Source organism: Oryx dammah, unplaced genomic scaffold (genome assembly GCF_014754425.2).
Source record: "Oryx dammah isolate SB20612 unplaced genomic scaffold, SCBI_Odam_1.1 HiC_scaffold_6, whole genome shotgun sequence".
Classification (NCBI taxonomy): Eukaryota; Metazoa; Chordata; class Mammalia; order Artiodactyla; family Bovidae; genus Oryx; species Oryx dammah.
Window position 1 is genome coordinate 29,918,859 of NW_024070190.1, and position 22,155 is coordinate 29,941,013.

At 41.7% G+C, this 22,155-nt stretch overlaps 1 protein-coding gene across 4 annotated transcripts in view; it reads right to left on the reverse strand.

Annotated features, from left to right (window-relative positions):
• Positions 1 to 14,125, reverse strand: part of VCL (vinculin) — a 109,288-nt gene extending 95,163 nt beyond the window's left edge. For 3 of the 4 annotated variants that reach the window (XM_040242400.1, XM_040242401.1, XM_040242402.1), the window contains exon 1: positions 13,639 to 14,125. In XM_040242400.1, the coding sequence (XP_040098334.1) occupies positions 13,639 to 13,806 (168 nt within the window). In that variant the 5' untranslated portion in view covers positions 13,807 to 14,125. The remainder of the gene's footprint in view (positions 1 to 13,638) is intronic. The other variant, XM_040242403.1, reaches the window with a different exon arrangement.
• Positions 14,126 to 22,155: the final 8,030 nt, after the last annotated feature.

Here is a 22,155-nt window from a genome sequence, read left to right on the forward strand (position 1 = left end):
TGATCCAGCGGATGTTGGCAATTTGATCTCTGGTTCCTCTGCCTTTTTGAAAACCAGCTTGAACATCAGGAAGTTCATGGTCCACGTATTGCTGAAGCCTGGCTTGGAGAATTTTGAGCATTACTTTACTAGCGTGTGAGATGAGTGCAATTGTGTGGTAGTTTGAGCATTCTTTGGCATTGCCTTTCTTTGGGATTAGAATGAAAACTGACCTTTTCCAGTCCCGTGGCCACTGCTGAGTTTTCCAAATTTGCTGGCATATTGAGTGCAGCACTTTCACAGCATCATCTTTCAGGATTTGAAACAGCTCAACTGGAATTCCATCACCTCCACTAGCTTTGTTCGTAGTGATGCTTTCTAAGGCCCAGTTGACTTCACATTCCAGGATGTCTGGCTCTAGATGAGTGATCACACCATCGTGATTATCCAGGTCGTGAAGATCTTTTTGGTACAGTTCTTCTGTGTATTCTTGTCACTTCTTCTTAATATCTTCTGCTTCTGTTAGGTCCATACCATTTCTGTCCTTTATCGAGCCCATCTTTGCATGAAATGTTCCCTTGGTATCTCTAATTTTCTTGAAAAGATCTCTAGTCTTTCCCATTCTGTTCTTTTCCTCTATTTCTCTGCACTGACCACTGAAGAAGGCTTTCTTATCTCTTCTTGCTATTCTTCGGAACGCTGCATTCAGATGCTTATATCTTTCCTTTTCTCCTTTGTTTTTCGCCTCTCTTCTTTTCACAGCTATTTGTAAGGCCTTCCCAGACAGCCATTTTGCTTTTTTGCATTTCTTTCCCATGGGGATGGTCTTGATCCCTGTCTCCTGTACAATGTCACAAACCTCATTCCATAGTTCATCAGGCACTCTATCTATCAGATCTAGGCCCTTAAATCTATTTCTCACTTCCACTGTATAATCATAAGGGATTTGATTTAGGTCATACCTGAATGGTCTAGCGGTTTTCCCTACTTTCTTCAATTTTAAGTCTGAATTTGGTAATAAGGAGTTCATGATGTGAGCCACAGTCAGCTCATGGTCTTGTTTTTGTTGACTGTATAGAGCTTCTCCATCTTTGGCTGCAAAGAATATAATCAATCTGATTTCGGTGTTGACCATCTGGTGATGTCCATGTGTAGTCTTCTCTTGTGTTGTTGGAAGAGGGTGTTTGCTATGACCAGTGCATTTTCTTGGCCAAAGAGATGATAGTTAAGAATTTTCTAGCACTGATAAAAGAAACTGACCCTCAAAATCAGGGAGACCAAAAAATCCCAAGAAAGATAAATAGGACTTTAAAACTCACTAAGGAAAAAAATCATCATCTAGAGCAAAATAACAATTAGACTGATGGCAGATCTGAATGCAGAAAACACTGGATAATATTTTAAAGGTGCTGGAGAAAAATTACTACCTGCCTAGTTTTATATATCCAATCTTTCAAAAAAAAAGATGGCAAAATAAAAGATATTTTCAGATAAAAGAACTAGAGTGTGTACTGCCCAAAGACCCACCTAAAGATATTAGTAAAGGAGAGACTTGAGGAAGAAGGGAGATTTGTTCACTGTTTCTCTTATATCACAAAGAAAATGGTGAACACATAGGTAAATGAGGGGGAAAGCAACAGTGTAAGAGAACAACAGTGTCTAATTTACAGAGTGAAAAAAATCAAGAAAGAAACAAAATCTCAGACAACCATATATAAGGGGACAGTGGGATTACAAATACTTTGCCATTTTATTCAAGTAAACAGTAAAGGTGCCAATTAATTTAAGACTTTGAAGCTAAATATGCATGTTAAAAAATTTCCAGAAAACCACTGAAACACCAGAAATAATACAGTTTTTTCTAAGTCACTATTCCTTTTGGCAGGGAAGGGGCAGGGGGCAGGTGGGGAGGGAAGGGCTGTGCTGGGTCTTTGGTGTGGCACAGGAGCTCAGTAGTTGCAGCACACAGGCTTAACTGTCCCAGGGCATGTAGGATCCTAGTTTTCCAACCAGGGATCAAACCCACATCCTCTGCATTGGAAGGTGGATTCTTACTCACCGGGAGGTCCATCTATTACTCTTATATTGATGGGACATTTGAAGAGATTCTATCCTTCCTTTCAAGCTAGAGATACTAACCTTTTCCAGTATCCAGCGTAATATGTAGTCATTAAGAGGTCGCAAAGAGTCGGACATGACTGAGCAACTGAACTGAAATATTTGTTAAATCAATTTGGCTGTTCCAGAACAAGATGAATTCTATCTCACAAATGCATTATACTTTTCAACTCTACTTGTAAAGAGCCAATTCCATTTATTTTAGTGACTACCCCTTCAGTGTTTTCTCTTTTTTAGAAAATAAGATAATGAATGCTTGGAATACAGCTCAAATCCTAAATCTCAATTTTTGCTTTTAAATTGGGGTGGGTACCCTTACTATTGCTCCAAATAAAGGAGAGATATCAATCATAAATTTAGATGTCTGATTTACATCACGAGAAACTTGCAGTCAAAGGCTCAGGCACCTAAACTGTGAGATATATTTTCCCCACAGTTGATAAAACTGTATATTCCACAACATATGGAATTCTATAGAACGCTTTCACTGGCACTTTGCCTTGTTGAGTCAAAGTTAGGAGTTATACTTAGACATTTAAAAAAAAAAAATCAACACTGCCTTTTCATTAGACTAACATTTAAAATATGACTTAAAAATCATGTGAAAATATATTAATATATCTAACACTCACTGAGCTCTTACCTGTCAGGCATAGTTCTAAACATTTTTATGACCTCATTAATCTTCACAATACTACACTCTAAGTCAGATACTAATATTAGCTTTGTTTTACAGAAGAGGACTATGAGAAACAGAAATTAAATACTTTCCCAATGTTATATATGTTGTAGGTGTCAATCAATGGCAGGATTTAAACCTTAAGAGTTTACTCTTAACCATTATATTCTAGGCTGAATTACCTTGTGTGCGTGCATGCATGCTAAGTCACTTCAGTAATGTCTGACTGTGACCCTATGGACTGTAGCCCACCAGGCTCCTCTGTCCATGGGATTCTCAAGGCAAGAACACTGAGTGGGTTGCCATACCCTTCTCCAGGGGAGTACCTTATATCTATATCTAAACTCTGATTTTGGTATTTGCTAACTCATACTAGATGCTCATTGCCAAAGCTGTTCATTTGCAAAGCATCAAAACTAATAGAGAATCCCAAACCCATGCTATATTTTTATTTACATTTACATACCCTGCATGATTCTATGCTGAAAAAGATTATCCCCATCTGCACTCCAGGACTCTATGCCTAGAATTTATTCATTCAGGAAACATGAATTGGATGATCCTACTGCATGCAATACCCCATGCTAAGCAATGATTTACAGCTAAATTTTGCCAAGATTCACCCACGCATGATATACATTTTTCCAAAAAGCATAGAACAGTCTGGGGGTAGGGAAGCAGCAAGTGGTCTTCCCTCTTGTTCATTCAACAATCATTCCTTAAGACTCTTCTATGTGTCAAGCACCTCGATGGATGCTGGAAATTCAGGGGCAAACACAGCAGAGCCAGTATTTGCCCATGGGACTCTAGAGGGGGAAAGATGTTAAAGAAGTAATCATCACACAAATAATGACTTACAATTATAAAAAGCACAATCAACAAAAAAACAATCATATGATAGAGGGACCTAACATAGTTTTGAAGGCAGAGTCAAGGAGGTCAATCTTTGACTTTTTAGAGTCAACCCTAAAAAGCTGATATTTAATATGGAAGTCGAGGATTAACAAAAAAGATCCAAGTAAAGAACAGCTTTACTTCAAAATCCAAGTAAAGAGTAGCTCAGACAGAGGGAACAGCCCATGTGATGGCCCAGAAGCAGCACCCGGCTTTGAGGAAATGAATACCCACTGTGCCTAGAGAATCACAGGAAGAGGGAAGCTGAAGCCAACGCTCAGTTCTTTTCCTAACTGGGGGCACACCACCTGAGCGTTCTGCTGCTAGACCACTCACATTTTCTCCATAGCTCCAAGGAATAAAAACTATTGTTACCAACACACAACCCTTTGAAGTAAATAATTTAAATTCTACAACAATTTGACGTGTGGAGAGAATGTAGATAAGCCACATCTTTTATAAGATCATAAATTTCACCTGTGTTTTAACAACTTGAGGCCACAGACCCTATCTGAGAGTTGGACCATAAAGAAGGCTGAGTGCCAAAGAATGGATGCTTTTAAATTATGGCACTGGAGACTTCTCTTGAGAGTCCCTTGGACAGCAAGGAGATGAAACTAGTCAATCCTAAAGGAAATCAACCCTGAATATTCACTGGAAGGACTGATGCTGAAGCTGAAGCTCCAATACTTGGCCATCTGATGTGAAGAACCGACTCATGAGAAAAGACCCTGATGCTGGGAAAGATTGAGGGCAGGAGGAGAAAGCGGACAACCGAGGATGAGATGGTTGGATGGCATTACTGATTCAATGGACATGAATTTGAGCAAACTCTGGGAAACAGAAGGACAGGGAAGCCTGGCATACTGTGGTCCATAAGGTGACAATGAGTTGGACACAACTTAGTGACTGAATGACAACAAATCACTCAGAACACCAGGCAATGTGCATAGCTAGAGTCTGATAACTAATTTTGCTGTTGGGTGACAGCCACAGAATAAGAAAATTGAGTGTTACTAGAAATTTACCAGCACATTCAGATATCCTTATCTATTCGAATTAAATGAATAAAAACATGTTGTCCACCTTACAGATAAAAGATGATCCAGTTCTCCGGGGATGGGGTGGGGACAGAGAGAAGGCTGGAAATACAGGGAAGCTAAATAAGTTGCTAGTTGGTCCCTCAACTTTCAAATCTAAGAACAAATATACCATTTTTCTTTCTTCACAGAAAGCCTACCTATGGGAATAAAGTTAAGCTTATTTCAAAAGAAGGAATGACTTTGGCTTGGACTATGGCCAACTGCAATGAAATTCAGCCACTATCCCCTTAAAAATCATTCAACTGGAAATCTTATCAGTGGGAAATTCTCTAAGGGTCAAGACTCTATTTTCTGCAACTTAACAAATACTTGTAAAACATTTTTAGCTCTAAGATTCACTACCTCTTATCCTCTGTACACACACACATCCCACATTCATACCAATCCAATAAGCTGACTTCTGATAGAAGTAACAGTTTTTGGAATCTAAAGTTCCAATTATGTAACCAACACAATATAATATTTATGAATCTGTTTATCTTTGTGATTACATAGGCATTTGTACACAGCAACATTTGAGGGCAGAAGAGAATACCAAGTCATCCAATGCAGGCAAGAGATAGTGAGCTATCTTTATCATCATGAATAAACCTAGGATGACCAGTGGCTATAGTGAATATCAAAGCACAACACATTTATCAAAGGAATACTATGAGCACGAGATGGGATAAGTGTGCGTGTATACTCAGTCATGTCTGACTCTTTGCTACCCTATCGACTGTATGGACAGAGGACCCACCAGGCTCCTCTGTCCATGGGATTTTTCAGGCAAGAATATTGGGATCGGTTGCCATTTTCTCTTCCAGGGGAACTTCCAGACCCAGAGATCAAACTCCAATCTCCTGCATCGGCAGGCAGATCCTTTACCACTGCACCACCTGGGATACCACGGTAAGGACAACACTGGGAATATCAAGAATAATATAACCAGTCTTTGCCCTCCAGAAACCAGCAGTCTTAGAGGGAGACAGCCTAGGGGAGTAGGGAGAGAGAGAGAGAAACAAGCACACAATCAATCAAATCAATTATCCAAAGACTGATGACCCAGCATATAAGAACAGAAGATCTACAAAGTTTTACCAAGGGACTGGAAAGAAAGCAAGGATTCCCTAACTGCCTATATCTAATTATACAAGTCCTCTTTTATTCATTACTCTATCATACCTTATCCCTTTGTGTACATATAACGCACAAACTTATTCAATGTAAAGACCCATATCTTTAAAGAGGATGTTGAGATTAGAAGTTCTTTCCGGACCCAGCCCATTATTTTGAACTTATTTCATTCGCCATTCACTTAAAGAGCTGTTAGCTAAGCATTATGGCTCCCCAAACAGCACACGGCAATGAAAATCCTGGGTAGTTATAACAGACTGTGTTTCCTTGCTTTTGTTTGCAAATTTTTGAGCAGGAAAGTGAATTAAATGGTTCGAGAGGAGGGGTGTTCGTGGTGGAAAAGGGATAAGAACTGGTGCACCTATATATAGTTAAGTTTGTATTTATGTCTGTGGAAACAAATTGGTTTGGCGTAGAGGTAAAAGACTGGAAAAGGCTGAGAAACTCTGTAAGAAGACTGTGACTATAGATTTTTGTAAATTTCGACAATAAAAAGTATAATACTTTTGTAACAAGAAAAACTGTTCTTTTTGAAAGACTATATGAAGGCTCAGCATGACAAAAAATAATTATTGATAGTATACTATTCACTAGTATTATTTTAAATGAAAGATAAAACAGTTTTAACTATGATAAAAATACAAATGAACAAAAATCCTCTACTTATATATTTATTTCAACTTCCTTCCCTAATTAACTTTTTTGTAAATTATTAAGGAGAAACAGATAAGATAGCCTTCCTCTCATAACCATTCCCAACAGAAATGGAATAAGAAAATTACAGAAAAAATCAGAGGAGTAGTCACCTAGATAACTCGAAACTTATGTTATCTGAACTTAACTGTCTGTGTGGCCCAATACACCCAAATGTATACTGTAAGGATTCTACAGGTCCAGACAAGTAACAGAAAGACAGGTGAAAGCCTCCAATGGAAGGTACTTCCTCACATATATAAACTTTCATCTCTGGGTGTTTCAGAGTCTTATTACAGATTTGAACTTTACCCCTTAAAGCTCACTCTGAAATATTTATACTACATAGCACTGAAGGCTGTTGGAGCTTAAAAAAGCCAAGGCTAAAGTTTGTTTTCTTCTTTTAGTCCTTTCTATATGGGAAGATTTAAAAGCAGACTGGCCTGAAAGCAACATGAACTAACAAAATGACCCTTTCTCAGCAAGAGTCCTGAGCATGGAGCATTTTCCTAGAGTGAAAACTTGCTGGGATACCAACTGATCTCTGACATTTGCTCTTTCCATACTGCTACTTCTTTTGATACTGCTCTAATGCTGGTTTATTATGTAAAAATATACCCCACCGTCGTGACCACGACATAAGGATCACTAAAAAAGTTGGGCCGCAGATCAGCCAAAACACAAAAAAGAAGCAGATCAACTTTCTGAAATCTTTGTCTTCTGCCATATGGTTCAAGGAAATAAAAATCTTTTAATGAGGCATTGATTACTCATGGTATGATACTGCACTGTAACTAGCAGAGCTCCAAACAATATATCAACCCCTGGACTAAACTGTTAAATTTTTAAAAGACAAAAAGAATTCAAGAAGAATGCAAAATCTCAATGCCACTTTCAGACAGGAGGCAACATATTCTCACATTATGAATTTAGTAAGTGGCCTGCATAGTTGAAATGACTCTGAAACAGAGAACCACAACCCAAAATAGCCTAACACTTTTGTTATCTCAAACAATGGGCAGTTAGCCATTCATTCCTCCCTCTCAGTATACATTCTACTTGTTTCAGATGAGGCCTATTATAAATTTGAAGAGACTGTTCAAATTCAGTACACCAGATGTTTAAAAGCTGGGGATGGAAGATATTTGCCACACAAAAATTCCTATTATAATATTTTGTGCATAAAAAATGAATGCTATGTATTTAGTATTTTTTAAGTTATATTTCATACCTATTACCAACTTGACACTGGAAATAAAGAAGCAAACACACAGACATGGTCCCTGCCATTGAGGAACCTTCAACCCAGTGAAGACAAATACTGACCAAATATGATGGCTGTCAAAAGAGAAAAACAATACATGTTATGCTGGCTGTATACTGTGGATAATTAAGATGTTCCCATCCTACCCTCTTTCAAGGTGTGCCAGCAAAAGACCAGGAAGTTGTCAGAAAACTTTTAAAATAATGACCCTCTCAGTTGTGATACATATAAAACATAAGTATTATGTGTGTATGTGTGTGTGTGTGTGTGTAAAAATAACCAGTAATTAAGTATATAAAATTACCAGACTACTCTTTTAACAAATATACAAGAAATATTAAAATCCAAATTAGTCCCATATCCATAAAAGCAGTTCCCTTAAAGCTGTCCTTACTCCTGACAAGGGCAAAAGGAGTCAGCCTAGGATACTGTGGTTAACAGCACAGAACTTTACCTTTTATTTTGTCCATAGAATATAAAATAACTTTCATTGTATCCACTGTTATACCAGTGCTATTTATAAAACAGCTTTAGAAAAGCCCAACTTTCTATAGTGTCAGTACATATAAACAAATACTTATTGGGACTCCACTAAAATTATAAACACAGTTGTAGAAACACAGTCTCCAAAACTCTTCCATTCTCTCAGTCATGAGCAGATTTAAGTCCCATTTGTATATCTCTTTTGATCTGTTCCAAATGAAACTTCATAATTCCCCAAAGAACCCACAAGCCTACTTTAAACACTATTTAAATATAAAGAAATCCTACAAACCTACTTTAAATACTATTTCGTTCTAATAGACTTCAAGCTAAGCAGCTGAATACACTAGAAAAAGTCTTTATCTTTTACAGACATAAATACTTTTGTACTATCTGTATCTTTTTTTTTAAGCTGCAGAATTAAATGTCGCTGTGAAACAGAACGCTACCTTCACATCATTTTTTTAATATACACCCTTCACACAGGCCATGCCAAAGCCAGGCTTTAAACAGATAATCTTGCCAGTTCCAGGACAAGTGGACACAGCATGGTAAACTGAAAAAAGCAGAGGGTCCAGAGTGAGAGAAACCGAGTTCGAGTCCAAGCTCCACCACTAAGCAGCTGTTCCACTGTAGGCAGGTTACTTAACTGATTTACAGTATCTTCATCTGTAAAATTGGGACCATAGCAATATCAACCTTAAAGGATTGCTATGAGATTATACACGTTTATATGAAAGCATTTTATAAACTATAAAGAATTATACATTCTTATTATTTACCTTAATTTTTCCTTAATATAGGAATGAATATTTTCATTTTAAAAATTAGAAAATACAGATTATTAAGAAGAGAAAAATCACCCATAGCCCTGTCACCCAAACATTGCTATTTATTTTAAATGATAAGTCCAACATCAACCAAAAGAAATTAAAGTAGGAATAATTTAAGATGTTAATACAGGTAACGTATTAACAACAAAATAAACTGCTGATTTCTTTTTAAGAACAGCACAGTCTTTCCCATCTATCAGTTTAAAGACAATGCTGCTGTTTGTCCCAGAGCTGGTCCCAACAGGGTATGATATATGGGTGAAGCTCATAAAAGTCAAAGCCACAAAACTCCCAAAATAAATATTTCATGAGCCCCGGGAGTAATTACAACACATGCCCTCAGATGCAATGGAGAAGGCAAAGTGTATGAACCCCATTAACAAAACTGGCATGACTTTACGGTCACAAAGACTCAGATTTCTATGGGCCACTTCAATGGGAAAAAAAGAAAAATTTATATACCATGCTACAACACAGAGAGCCTAAGACTTCTGAATTTTCCACATTGCTTTTAGAACGTGTACCCCTCCTCCATTTTTCCTTTCCCACCCTTCTTTCTCCTAGGTCCCCTCCTTGTTTTATTACTGCATTAGAATCACTCTCTGTGTTTAAAATGGCCTTATTTTATACAATGGAATATTATTCAGCAACAAAAAGGAATGAATTTCTGACACATACTACACCACAGATGAAAACATTATGCTAAGTAAAAAGTCAGACACAAGAGGCCACATATTTTGTGGTTCCATTTACATGAAATGTCCAAAATGTGCAAATCCATAAAGACTGAAAGCAAATTGATGGTTGCCTAAGGCTGGGGTATTAGGAGATGGGAGAAAATCAGTGCATGTAATGGGTATGAAGTTTCTTTCTGAGGGAACAAAAATGTCCTAAAATTAGTCTCTGGAGATGTTGTACAATTCTATAAATACACTGAGAAACAATGAACTGTACACTTTAAATGAGTGAATTGTATGGTATATAAATTATATATCAACAAAGCTGTTTTTTTAAAAATGATCTTATTCACTAGAAAAAAAGGACATGTAAATAACCTCATCCTACCCTCTCTCTAAGGGTGGAGTAAAAGTGATGAATCAATTGTGATGATACATATATAAAGTGACCAGACTACTTTTATTTAACAAATTACATGAAAAACTGCAAATCCAAATGTTTTGCTTAATGATTCCCTAAGTCAAAATTTGGTCCTCCCTCAGATTCTCAGTAATTCTATCCCTCTGTTTAGGTAGTTCTTTCTACCTATAATGCCTTTCTTACCACATCTTTAAATGTTCAAATACCACCTTCTTTAAGGCCAGTTCAGAGGCTACCTTCTCCATGCAGTCTTCCCCATGCTCTCAAGAAAAGTGACCTCATCTTCCTCTGAACTTCCATACTTCACTTTCTCTGGGCCATTTATGACTTTCAATCCAATATTATACTTACACTGGCCAACATAATACTGCTTTGATGTTAAAAGGGGGTTCTCAATAAAAACCGATCTGATAAGTGGGTGACCACTGCTTAACAATGCAGAATTTCATCATCATTGGGTATATTTTCATTTTGGAAATATTCAAAAGTCACTTTAGACTCAAAAATGGTAGTAAGGTTAAGCAATACCCACTTCAAACAAAATTTTCTTGACCAAAATAAAACAAATTTATTTGTATGTATACAATCTGTAAAAAAAAAAAAAAAAAATCCCAAGAGAAACATTGGAATAGGGATATAGCCTCCCAAGGTAACTGAAAGAAATGTGATTTGCATACACTTTGAAATACTTGTTCAAAAATCAGATTCATTAGAGGAACATCACATTTCTTCCCTGAGAGTCTATTATCAGGCTCTACTAATTCTTCTTCTACTGTATTTCTAATATAGTCCTATTTCCTGCTCCATTTTGCCTGCCAAACCCAAAGTCCTCTCATTTTCTTCATGACCAACCAATTTTTAGTCTCCTAATTTATCTGCCTTCCCATAGTTCCTTCTTTCCTTCAACAATATCAAGCCATCCCATATGCCAATGTTAAGGGTAGGAACTGCTGAGCACATACATATCATATGAGACACAGTCTAGTTAGGAACTTGACACAATTCATCACAATAGTCAGTAGCATATACCCAAGGGCCACAACAGACACCCAGAATTCCAAGCAATGGGTAAATCCTCTGGGCTCCTCAGAACACAATCCCTCACACACTCTTATCCTCTCCCTTCCATTCTTTTTCATTTTATTGGACTTCTGTTAAACTGCCCATACAGCATGCACCAACTTCAGCTCCAGTTTCTCTCCACCTTGCCTCCCTGAGCGAGTCAAGATAATCTACTTGCTGTAATCTGGAAGTGACTTAATCACAAGTACTTTCGTTCACCACTGACTATTTATCAACACAGTCCTCCTCACTTTCTCTCTGCTAACTCCTATCAAATTTCTTCTTTTGTAATGTATTGGAAAGTATGTAATAATAAATAATTTTGTTTTTAGCTTATCACTGCCCTCGTTTCTTCTGTGTTTGTCTTACAGAATCTATTACAATGTTTACTAAGGGACTGTATCACAGCCACCTAGGGAGCTTCTTAAAAACACAAAGACCTTGACCCAACCTCCTCAGTAAGTCTGGGATGGGAGCTGGACATCTTTATTTCTAAAAAGCCCCACTGGTGATTCTAATGCACATTTCAACCTGAAAACCTGATTTATTAAAATGTTCCCTATACAACAGACATTCAATTCTTATTAATTCATGCACTGAAGCTCATAAATAACTTTTCTCTAAATAGCCTAGCCAGATATCAGCCCCTAGACTACACCAGCTCTGTTCCAAGTGCAACATGTGGTTTTAAGATTTCATTTCCTGAAGTACTCCTTGGAGGGACACTATTACCTTGTCTCTTTACATTGTTTCCTATTTGTTGAAAAATGGAGGCCTGGAATGCAGCCATGTTAGACAACACTACATAAGAATGTACTCTGGAGCCTTCGATTAAAATTAGTTATAAAAAAATAAGAACAATGTAGAACTAGACATTTTGAATGAACACAGTATTCTTCCTGAATACAGTCTAACTAAATCTACAGGGAAAACAGATGGGGAATTTGGTCAGTAGTGTCTTCCTAATTACCAGTCTCCTGAACTGGGCCCCTGAAGACGGAGGAAGACTTTCAGCAGCTGAAGTGCATTAAAGTGCTCTAATCAGATAAGGAGCCCAAGCCGCACCCAGACCCACAGTGGCCTCCCAGCCTCCTGACTGCCCTGACACACTATTCACACAGCTCGGTGGGGAAGCCTTAAGAACTTTTTCCGAAGTTGCTTCTCACAGGCAGCAGCCTTCTGAGTCACCCACCCAGGGTGGGAAAGAAAAGTGTGATATTAGCCAGCGGGCTGTTAGGAGACTGGGCACAGCACCTCTTTTCCCATTTCAGAAGCGGGCTCCGCCTCCTCCAGGAACCACCTCAGTTACGAGTCACCGCTGTGGGCGACAGGGTCTGCGGAGCCACTTAGCCATCTAGGAAAGTTGTGGGCTGGGGAGGAGACGCCCGGTTCTTTTCTCCGGCAGGGGCCGCAGATCCCAGATTCCACAGGCCTCTCCCGGCAGCTCCATCTTGCTTCCTGTCAGGAGGAGGGGCCGAGGAGGAGGGCCCCCGAGTCTGGAAAGGCCCCAGGGGGAGGAAGTCGTGTGACAGCAGGTAAAGCCAGGTGGAAATCTCCACAGGAGTTGGGGGTGGGGGCGGGAATGAAAAGCAGCGGGGTTAAGGCAAAGGGGGAAAGGGATTCGTGCTCACGAATTACTGCATAAAGAAGTCACCCGGCGTTTGTGAGTGCCAGAGGTGTGAGCAGAAGTAGACTCCTCAGGAAGGGAGGAGACAGACATGAGGGGTCAGTAAGACAAGTGGACAAAAGGGCCGGACCTGCGGAGCTCTGGGGAGGGGTGGTGGGTGAGGCAGGTTTCAAGGTGAGGGGCAGAAGTATCACAACAACGTGGCTCCTATTTAAGAATCCCGGGAAGGGGAGGCAGGGAGTCAGTAGAGGAGCCCGCCAACCCAGAGGATAGGCTGGGCAGGCCTAAAAAGGAGCTGAGAGCAAGGCTGTCAACGGGAGGGGCGACAGCCAGCTGAAGGAAAGGGGCTATCAGACATCCTAACACCTACCATTTACTGAGCGCTTACTACAGGTCATAAGCTGCGCTAGGCACTTTATAAATACCACCTCACTGAATGTTCACAAGAAACCCGCGAGGCAGGCATTATTAGGATTGTCCCCATTTTATAGATGAGGAGACTGAAGCTCAGAGAGGCCCGAGGGCTCGCTCAAGGTCAGAAAGCGGGGGAGTCAATATTCAAATCTGAGGCGATCTGGCTCCCGAGTCCACGCGCAAACTCACAGGCAGTGACCGGGAACCGTGAGGCGAGCCAGGACCCCAGGAACGTCTCCCGCCCCCGTTCCCCATCCCAGGCCCAGCGCGCTCACCCGAACGAGGTTGCTGACGGCCGCCTGCACGGCGGCCACAGGCGCGGTGAGGTCAGGGATAGCTTTGCCGTCCACCTCGCCTTCCTCGTGCATAATCACCAGGTGCGAGATCTGCTGCGCCACCGGCTCCAGAATGCTCTCAATCGTGCGCGTATGAAACACCGGCATCGCGGCGGCGAGCGGGGCGGCGAACCGCGGCTACAGAGAACTGAGAACCAGGGGCCGGGAACCCGCACGGAGACGGACTCGGAGCAGCGACTACTGAGTCGGGGCTTCCCTCAGCGTAACCAGCCTCACGGGCGCCCCGCCCGCTCGTGTCGCCGCGCCCAATGGAAGCGCCGCTTAGACCCAGTCCTCCACTCCTATTGGTCCCTCTTTGATATGCTCCGCCCCCGCAACCGCGCCGCCAAGACCCCGCCCCGCCCCCATTCCCAAGGGAGGGGCCTGGGATTGGGGCTGCGCCTCAGGGATTGCGACCGGATTCCCGAGCCCTAACGCCGGGCGCTCCTTATAAGGGCATGGTGGGAGCGGAGCGAGCGGCTGGAGCCCGGGGGCCCCGCCCCCGAGGCCGCCTCCCGCGTCGGCCCTGCAGAACTCCGCCCCTTCTGCAGAATCACCTCAGTGGGGCGGGGTCTCCTCACCTCTGGCGGCGCTGGAGTCTGAGGAAACCCGAGAGCCCTTAGTCTGTTCCCTGCTCCCCAAGTTGTCCCTTCACACGACGCCCTAAAAATACGTTTTCCACTTCCTTTCAGTAATGATTTCAAACAGCAGAGGTGCCCAGAGGGAACATGTGTCCCATTCATTCACATACAGCGCAGGCACACACACACAACACACTTCACCCACTCCCGTCACACACACACACACACACACACACACTTCACCCACTCCCATCCTCAGAGATAGTCACTGTTAACAGTTTGGTGTGCAGGATTTAGACCTTTGCTTTAGACCAGTCTACTCACTATCTTGTACATATATATTTTCTGAGTAAGTGGGGATTAAACATTTTCCAGGAACTTGATATTTTCCCCCTTAAATAAAATCCCCTTGGTTATCTCTTTCTTGGTAAATATAAGTCTAGGTGGACCTCATTGTTTTGATGGCTGCATGATATTCCATTGCATGAAATCAGTTTCCTAGTAATGGACATTTTTATTTTTCCCTATTCCACAGTTCTGCGTGAATCTAATGGTACTTGCTTCTGTATTGTTATTTTTTAGTCACTAAGTCATGTTTGACTCTTTTGCCACCCCATGAACTTCCAGGCTCCTCTGTCCATGGGATTTCCCAGGCAATAATACTGGACTGTGGAGAAGGAAATGGCAACCCACTCCAGTGTTCTTGCCTGGAGAATCCCAGGGACGGAGGAGCCTGGTGGGCTGCCGTCTGTGGGGTCGCACAGAGTCGGATATGACTGAAGCGACTTAGTAGTAGTAGTAATACTGGACTGAGCTGCCATTTCCTTCTCCAGGGCATTTTCCCGACCCAGGGATGAAACCCACCTCTCCTGCATTGGCCTGCAAATTCTTTACCACTGAGCCACCAGGGAAGCCCATAGATGTATTTAAGGAGAACCTAGAAATGAAGTGAAAAATGCAAAAATCCATACATTTTGATAGATACGACCAAATTGCCTAATCTTCTCACAGCATGCTGTGTAGAAGACATCTTCTAAATGTCTTCCTCACCTCAAAACCTCTTGCCTAAGCTTCCCCATTCCAAGATGAAACACTTTCATTGATACCTCCACGCAGAAGATGCTCAAGTCAAAGGCAAGTATTTTTCAAGGACCCACATTTTGCAAGAAGCTAAACTAGTGTGTGTTGCACTGTGCAATTCTTGAAGTTGTTTTTGCCTAGTAGTATACATCTTGTTTCTTCCTTAGTGTTACTAAGTGCTCTACTTTTCCTTCTCATAGTAGCTATACTTTTTTATTACTGCTTTCATGTCCTTATAGGCAATGGATTTCTCTATTTTAAACTAACATTTATTTGTTAGTTTCTAAGTTCTACAAGGAGATCCAACCAGTCCATCCTAAAGGAGATCAGTCCTGGGTGTTCATTGGAAGGACTGATGCTGAAGCTGAAACTCCAATACTTTGGCCACCTGATGTGAAGAGCTGACTCATTTGAAAAGACCCTGATGCTGGGAAAGATTGAGAGCAGAGGGGAAAGGGGATGACAGAGGATGAGATGGCTGGATGGCATCACTGACTCAATGGACATGAGTTTGGGTGGACTCCAGGAGTTGGTGATGGACAGGGAGTCCTGGCGTGTTGCAGCTCATGGGGTTGCAAAATGTCGGACAGACTAAGTGACTGAACTGAACTGAACTGAAGTTGTAAGAAACTTAGAATTTGATACTTTGTAATTTCTAAGATCACACACAGGACCAGCTACTAAATTTGTGGGGCCCAGGGAAAAATAAAAATGTGGATCAAAAAACAGGAAAAAGTGCAGTTAAAGATGCTAAAATGTAAAGCTTACTCCTTTCTTTGGTGGTCTCTCTCTCAACCTGTCATAGTATTTTTATCTGCTATTTAATGTCACACTCCCTGGGCAGGGGTATATCTTTGGCATAAATGCAGATCCCCCCACAGGAAATTGGGGGCCCACGCAACCTACTGGCTGCCTGAAGCCCCCTCCTGCTAGCTACTGGACTAACATGCTATTCCCAGTGAAGGACAAGGAGGCCAAGTCAAGCATCTCCCCTTCCCATAGGCCTGCCTCCTCAACTCACAGTAAATGGGTGACCTCCAAAGGTATTACAACCTCCACACTGAGACCCTCTCTGTAATGATAAAGAAAGGCAAGAAGCTCACCCCCACTGAGTGAAGTGCAAAGAAATGCTGTGGCATTGATATTAAATAGCTTAGGTTGAGAATAGCCACCCACTTCCCTAACCCTAGATACTATTGGTGGGACACACAAGAGCCCTGCCCAAGGCAGAGTAAGGCAGAGTAGTAGGTAATAGTCACTAAACGGGACACGGGAGCCTGACTGGGGTCTAGGGGCCAGCGTCAGAAAACCCATCCAAGGGATGTGGTCGAAGGGAGGACAGTGCAGTAGCTGAGTCTCCTAGCCTCTGGTGTCTGTTCCAATTGTCCCATTGGACTTCTCTGCTAAAGTACAAACTCACAGATAAAATTATCAAGAATCAAGACAGTGACTGCAAAGCACGTGGCCCCAAATATGAAGTTCTGAATAACTTCATATTTGTGTAACTGCACTGATTATGTACCCATGAACCTGGCCCTAGTTACATAGCTGGTAACCTACATCTGACCATGACTGACATAATTATTAAACAGCTCCCTAGGAACTCCATGCTTTATGGAGTCTCTTATCAAATCTATTAAAACCGTTATCTAGTCCTACCATAGTTGGGCTTCCCTGGTGGCTCAGACAGTAAAAAATCTGCCTACAATGTGGGAGACCTAGGTTCTATCCCTGGATCAAGAAGATCCCCAGGAGGAGGGAATGGCAACCCACTCTACTGTTCTTGCCTGGAGAATTCCATGGACAGAAGTCTGGTGGGCACAGTCCATGGGGTCCCAAAGAGTCAGACACGACTGAGCAACTAACACACACCACAGCTACCAAAGCTGTTTTCCCTGTTCATTATCTTGCATTAGTAATAGTAATATTTGGGTGATGAAACTGTATATGAATTGTTATCTGTAATCCTCCTTTTGCCTCCATTCTGCTGATTGTGTCAGTTCAGTTCTGTTCAGTTCAGTCGCTCAGTCGTGTCCGACTCTTTGCGACCCCATGAAATGCAGCACGCCAGGCCTCCCTGTCCATCACCAACTCCCGGAGTTCACTCAGACTCACGTCCATCGAATCAGTGATGCCATCCAGCCATTCATCCTCTGTCGTCCCCTTCTCCTCCTGCCCCCAATCCCTCCCAGCATCAGAGTCTTTTCCAATGAGTCAACTCTTCGCATGAGGTGGCCAAAGTACTCGAATTTCAGCTTTAGCCTCATTCCTTCCAAAGAACACCTGGGACTGATCTCCTTTAGAATAGACTGGTTGGATCTTCAAAGGGATTCTCAAGAGTCTTCTCCAACACCACAGTTCAAAAGCATCAATTCTTCAGCACTCAGCTTTCTTCACAGTCCAACTCTCACATACGTACATGAGTTTTGCCAAGAGAACGCACTGGTCATAGCAAACACCCTCTTCCAACAACACAAGAGAAGACTCTACACATGGACATCACCAGATGGTCAACATTGAAATCAGATTGATTATATTCTTTGCAGCCAAAGATGGAGAAGCTCTATACAGTCAGCAAAAACAAGACTGGGAGCTGACTGTGCCTCAGATCATGAACTCCTTATTGCCAAATTCAGACTTAAATTGGAGAAAGTAGGGAAAACCACAAGACCATTCAGGTATGACCTAAATCAAACCCCTTATGATTATACAATGGAAGTGAGGAATAGATTTAAGGGACTAGATCTGATAGATAGAGTGCCTGATGAACTATGGACGGAGGTTCGTGACATTTTACAGGAGATAGGGATCAAGACCATCCTCGTGGAAAAGAAATGCAAAAAAGCAAAATGGCTGTCTGGGGAGGCCTTACAAATAGCTGTGAAAAGAAGAGAAGCGAAAAGCAAAGGAGAAAAGGAAAGATATAAGCATCTGAATGCAGAGTTCCAAAGAATAGCTGATTGTATACTTATATGCAATTTAACATGTTCCTCTGTTCTGTGAATTTCCTGCAAATTAGCAGTGAGATTCAGAGGCTTGGTCACGCAGTAGTCAGCTGGAACATATCATCCCTGTCTACAATCTTGTAATCCAGGATCCTCCTGACTGATCATACTGACCTCCCTAAAATACCATACTGCACATCCAGTCCACGTGTTCCCCTCCATCCACATCCATGTCTACTTTTGTCCCCTTCCTCTCCCACAATTCACATGTTCCTTCTAAAATCTTCCATGGCACCTGTTAACACATTTTAACATCCATGCCTCCACAGACTGAGCTCAAACCAGCATGACTGACTTCTGCTTTCCCATCCAGACCCACAGTCAGGTGGGTTAAGCAATGGAAAGAACACAAACTTGGAAGTCATCCAGAGCTCAAGCCATAGTGCCAGCTTTACTACTTGATTGAAATAGAACTGTGATGAGTGGCTTTTCCTCTCTCTGCCTGAATTTCTTTCTTTATAAAAGTGAAATAATACCACCCTCATAAAGCTGATATAAGGATTAGTGAATGAATTTGTGTCAAGCACCAAGGAGACCTCAGTAAAAGGAAGCTATTATTATTGCAGCCGTCACAAACAGACATTCTAATATCCAAGAATCTGTGGTGCAGTTTCACTTTTGAGTTTTGCCTGCTTTTCTTCCCCACATAGAAAGTTCTCTCTGCTTGTCTATGTCTTATGGGTCTTCCCTATAACTAAGTGGGTAAAGAATCTGCCTGCAATGCAGGAGACCCAAGTTCAATCCCTGGGTTGGGAAGATCTTCTAGAGAAGGAAATGGCAACCCACTCCAGTATTCTTGCCTGGAGAATCCCATGGACAGAGGGGCCTGGCAGGCTGCAGCCCATAGGGTCACAAGAGTTGGACACGACTTAGCGTCTAAACCACCACCAAGTAAAATTCCAAGATGTTCCCCTAGATTTATGGCCCCTGGTATAATCCCCAGTACTATGACTATAATAGGTTTTATTTACATGATTGACATTATATAGTACAGTTGAATTTAAGATAGGAAGGTTTTCCAGGCAGGTCTCGCCTAATTACATTAACCCCCTTAAAGCAGAGAGCTTTCTCCAGCTGATCACGGAAGAAGAAGTTAAAAATTAGAAGCACAAGAAGGATTTGACAAGCTATTGCTGCATTAAAGATACAAGAGGCCACATATCAAGGAATGTAGGCAGCTTCTAGGAGCTAAGCCTGGCCCTGGCTGACAGACAGCAGGGAAATACGGACCTCATTCGCACAGCCACAAGGAACTGAATTCTGCCAACAAGAAGAATGATCTCAGTAACAGATTTACCCTAGAGCTTCCAGATGAGAACTCAGTCCAGTTGGCACCTTGATTATAGCCTTGTGATGCTGAGCAGAGAACTCAGCCACACCACACAGGACTTCTGACCTATACAATTTTGAGATAATAAGTGGGTGTTGTGGGATAATTTGTTACATAGCAATAGAATAACTAATATACCTATCTTCAAGGCCCACATCTAGTTTTCTCTCTTTGACTTCTTTCAAAGCCTGAACTGTTTATACAATCCTTCATCCTTCATAGCACTTATCACAATTGTCCTTCTATTAGATGACCATTTTACATTTATCTCCCATCTCTCTATAAGAGAGGTTGCTAGATGTCTCCCAATATCTGTTTTGCTCTTCCTCTACAATAACAGACCCCAGGTTCACAGCTAGGCACTTAGCCACATGGTTTCAAATTGACATTTGGCAAGTTACAAAGCTTCAGTTTTCTCATCTCTAAAAGAGGATAAAATGTTTTCAATCTTACTGAATACAAAGGATTAGCACATAATAGCCAATCAAACAGAGAAGGCAATTGTACCCCACTCCAGTACTCTTGCCTGGAAAATCCCATGGATGGAGGAGCCTGGTAGGCTGCAGTCCATGGGGTCACTAAGAGTCGGACTCGACTGGGCGACTTCCCTTTCACTTTTCACTTTTATGCATTGGAGGAGGAAATGGCAACCCACTCCAGTGTTCTTGCCAGGAGTATCCCAGGGACAGCAGAGCCTGGTGGGCTGCCATCTATGGGGTCACACAGAGTCAGACACGATTGAAGTGACTTAGTAGCAACAGCAAGCAATCAAAAAATGTTACCAGAGAGAAAGTTCAATTCATGTAGGCAGCTTCTAGGAACTAAGCCTGGCCCTGGCTGACAAACAGCAGGGAAATACAGACCTCATTTGCACAGCCACAAGGAATTGAATTCTGCCAATGGTGGACTGGAGGAACCAGAAGCTGGAATCAAGATTGCTGAGAGAAATATCAATAACCTCAGAAATGCAGATGACACCACCCTTATGGCAGAAAGTGAAGAAGAACTAAAAAGCCTCTTGGTGAAAGTGAAAGAGGAGAGTGAAAAAGTTGGTTTAAAGCTCAACATTCAGAAAACTAAGATCATGGCATCCGGTCCCATCACTTCATGGCAAAAATAGATGGGGAAACAATGGAAACAGTGGCTGACTTTATTTTGGGGGGCTCCAGAATCACTGCAGATGGTGATTGCAGCCATGAAATTAAAAGACGCTTACTCCTTGGAAGGAAAGTTATGACAAACCTAGACCACATATTAAAAAGCAGAGACATGACTTGGTCAACAAAGATCCGTCTAGTCAAGGCTATGGTATTTCCAGTAGTCATGTATGGATGTTAAGAGTTGGGCTATAAAGAAAGCTGAGAGCCGAAGAATTAATGCTTTTGAACTGTGGTGTTGGAGAAGACTCTTGAGAGTCCCTTGGACTGCAAGGAGATCCAACCAGTCCATCCTAAAAGAGATCAGCCCTGGGTGTTCATTGGAAAGACTGATATTGAAGCTACAACTCCAATACTTTGGCCACCTCATGCGAAGAGCTGACTCATTTGAAAAGACCCTGATGCTGGGAAAGATTGAGGGCAGGAGGAGAAGGGGACGACAGAGGATGAGATGGCTGGATGGCATCACCAACTTGATGGACATGGGTTTGGGTGGACTCTGGGAGCTGGTGATAACAGGGAGGCCTGGCGTGCTGTGGTTCATGGGATTACAAAGAGTCAGACGTGACTGAACGACTGAACTGAACTGAACTGAACTGAGCTGAGACTAAGAACCATCATGAGAGTAAGTCAAAAATAATGTGGAAAAGAGCATGTGATCAAGTTCCAAACAAGAGGAAATCAAATCTGTCCTCAAAGGAAGAATAATGTTTGGTTAAGCAGGCAAGATGCAGACATTCCAGAATGAGCAAGACCTGGACTGGAGCATGCTCCAGGACAGTGATTATATTAGTCAGAAGGAAGTAAATGTTCATACAACTCAAAGATAAAGATAAAAAGGTAAATTTCCACAAAATTATAACATACAGAGGTTAAGGACTGTGTGACATTTGCTCATGGTTGTGGCTAGCTCAGCATCACTGTTTGCCATGTAATTAGTCTGAAGACCACTAATGATAGGGAACATTGTAAGATACGTAAAAATTTAGCATTGACAGTGGCAGTTATTTTACACAGTGTCCATGACATGGGAAACTTTAGATTCTTTTAAGTCCATAACAGTTCTCTGAGGTAAGTGGAAAACAAGAAGTACCCATTCTCTTTTATTACACAGACTGGGAAATTGACACACAATAGCAACTGTCAGTATGAACACAATTTAATCAGGGATAGAGAGACTTCTATATTCAGTTGGGATGCTCAGTTTTGCTCCATGTTTTTGTGTTCTCCTTCTGATGAGGTTTTGGACTGCTGTATGTTGGTCATGTGTCTAAGGATTTGCTTACACCTTCTCGGTACACTCC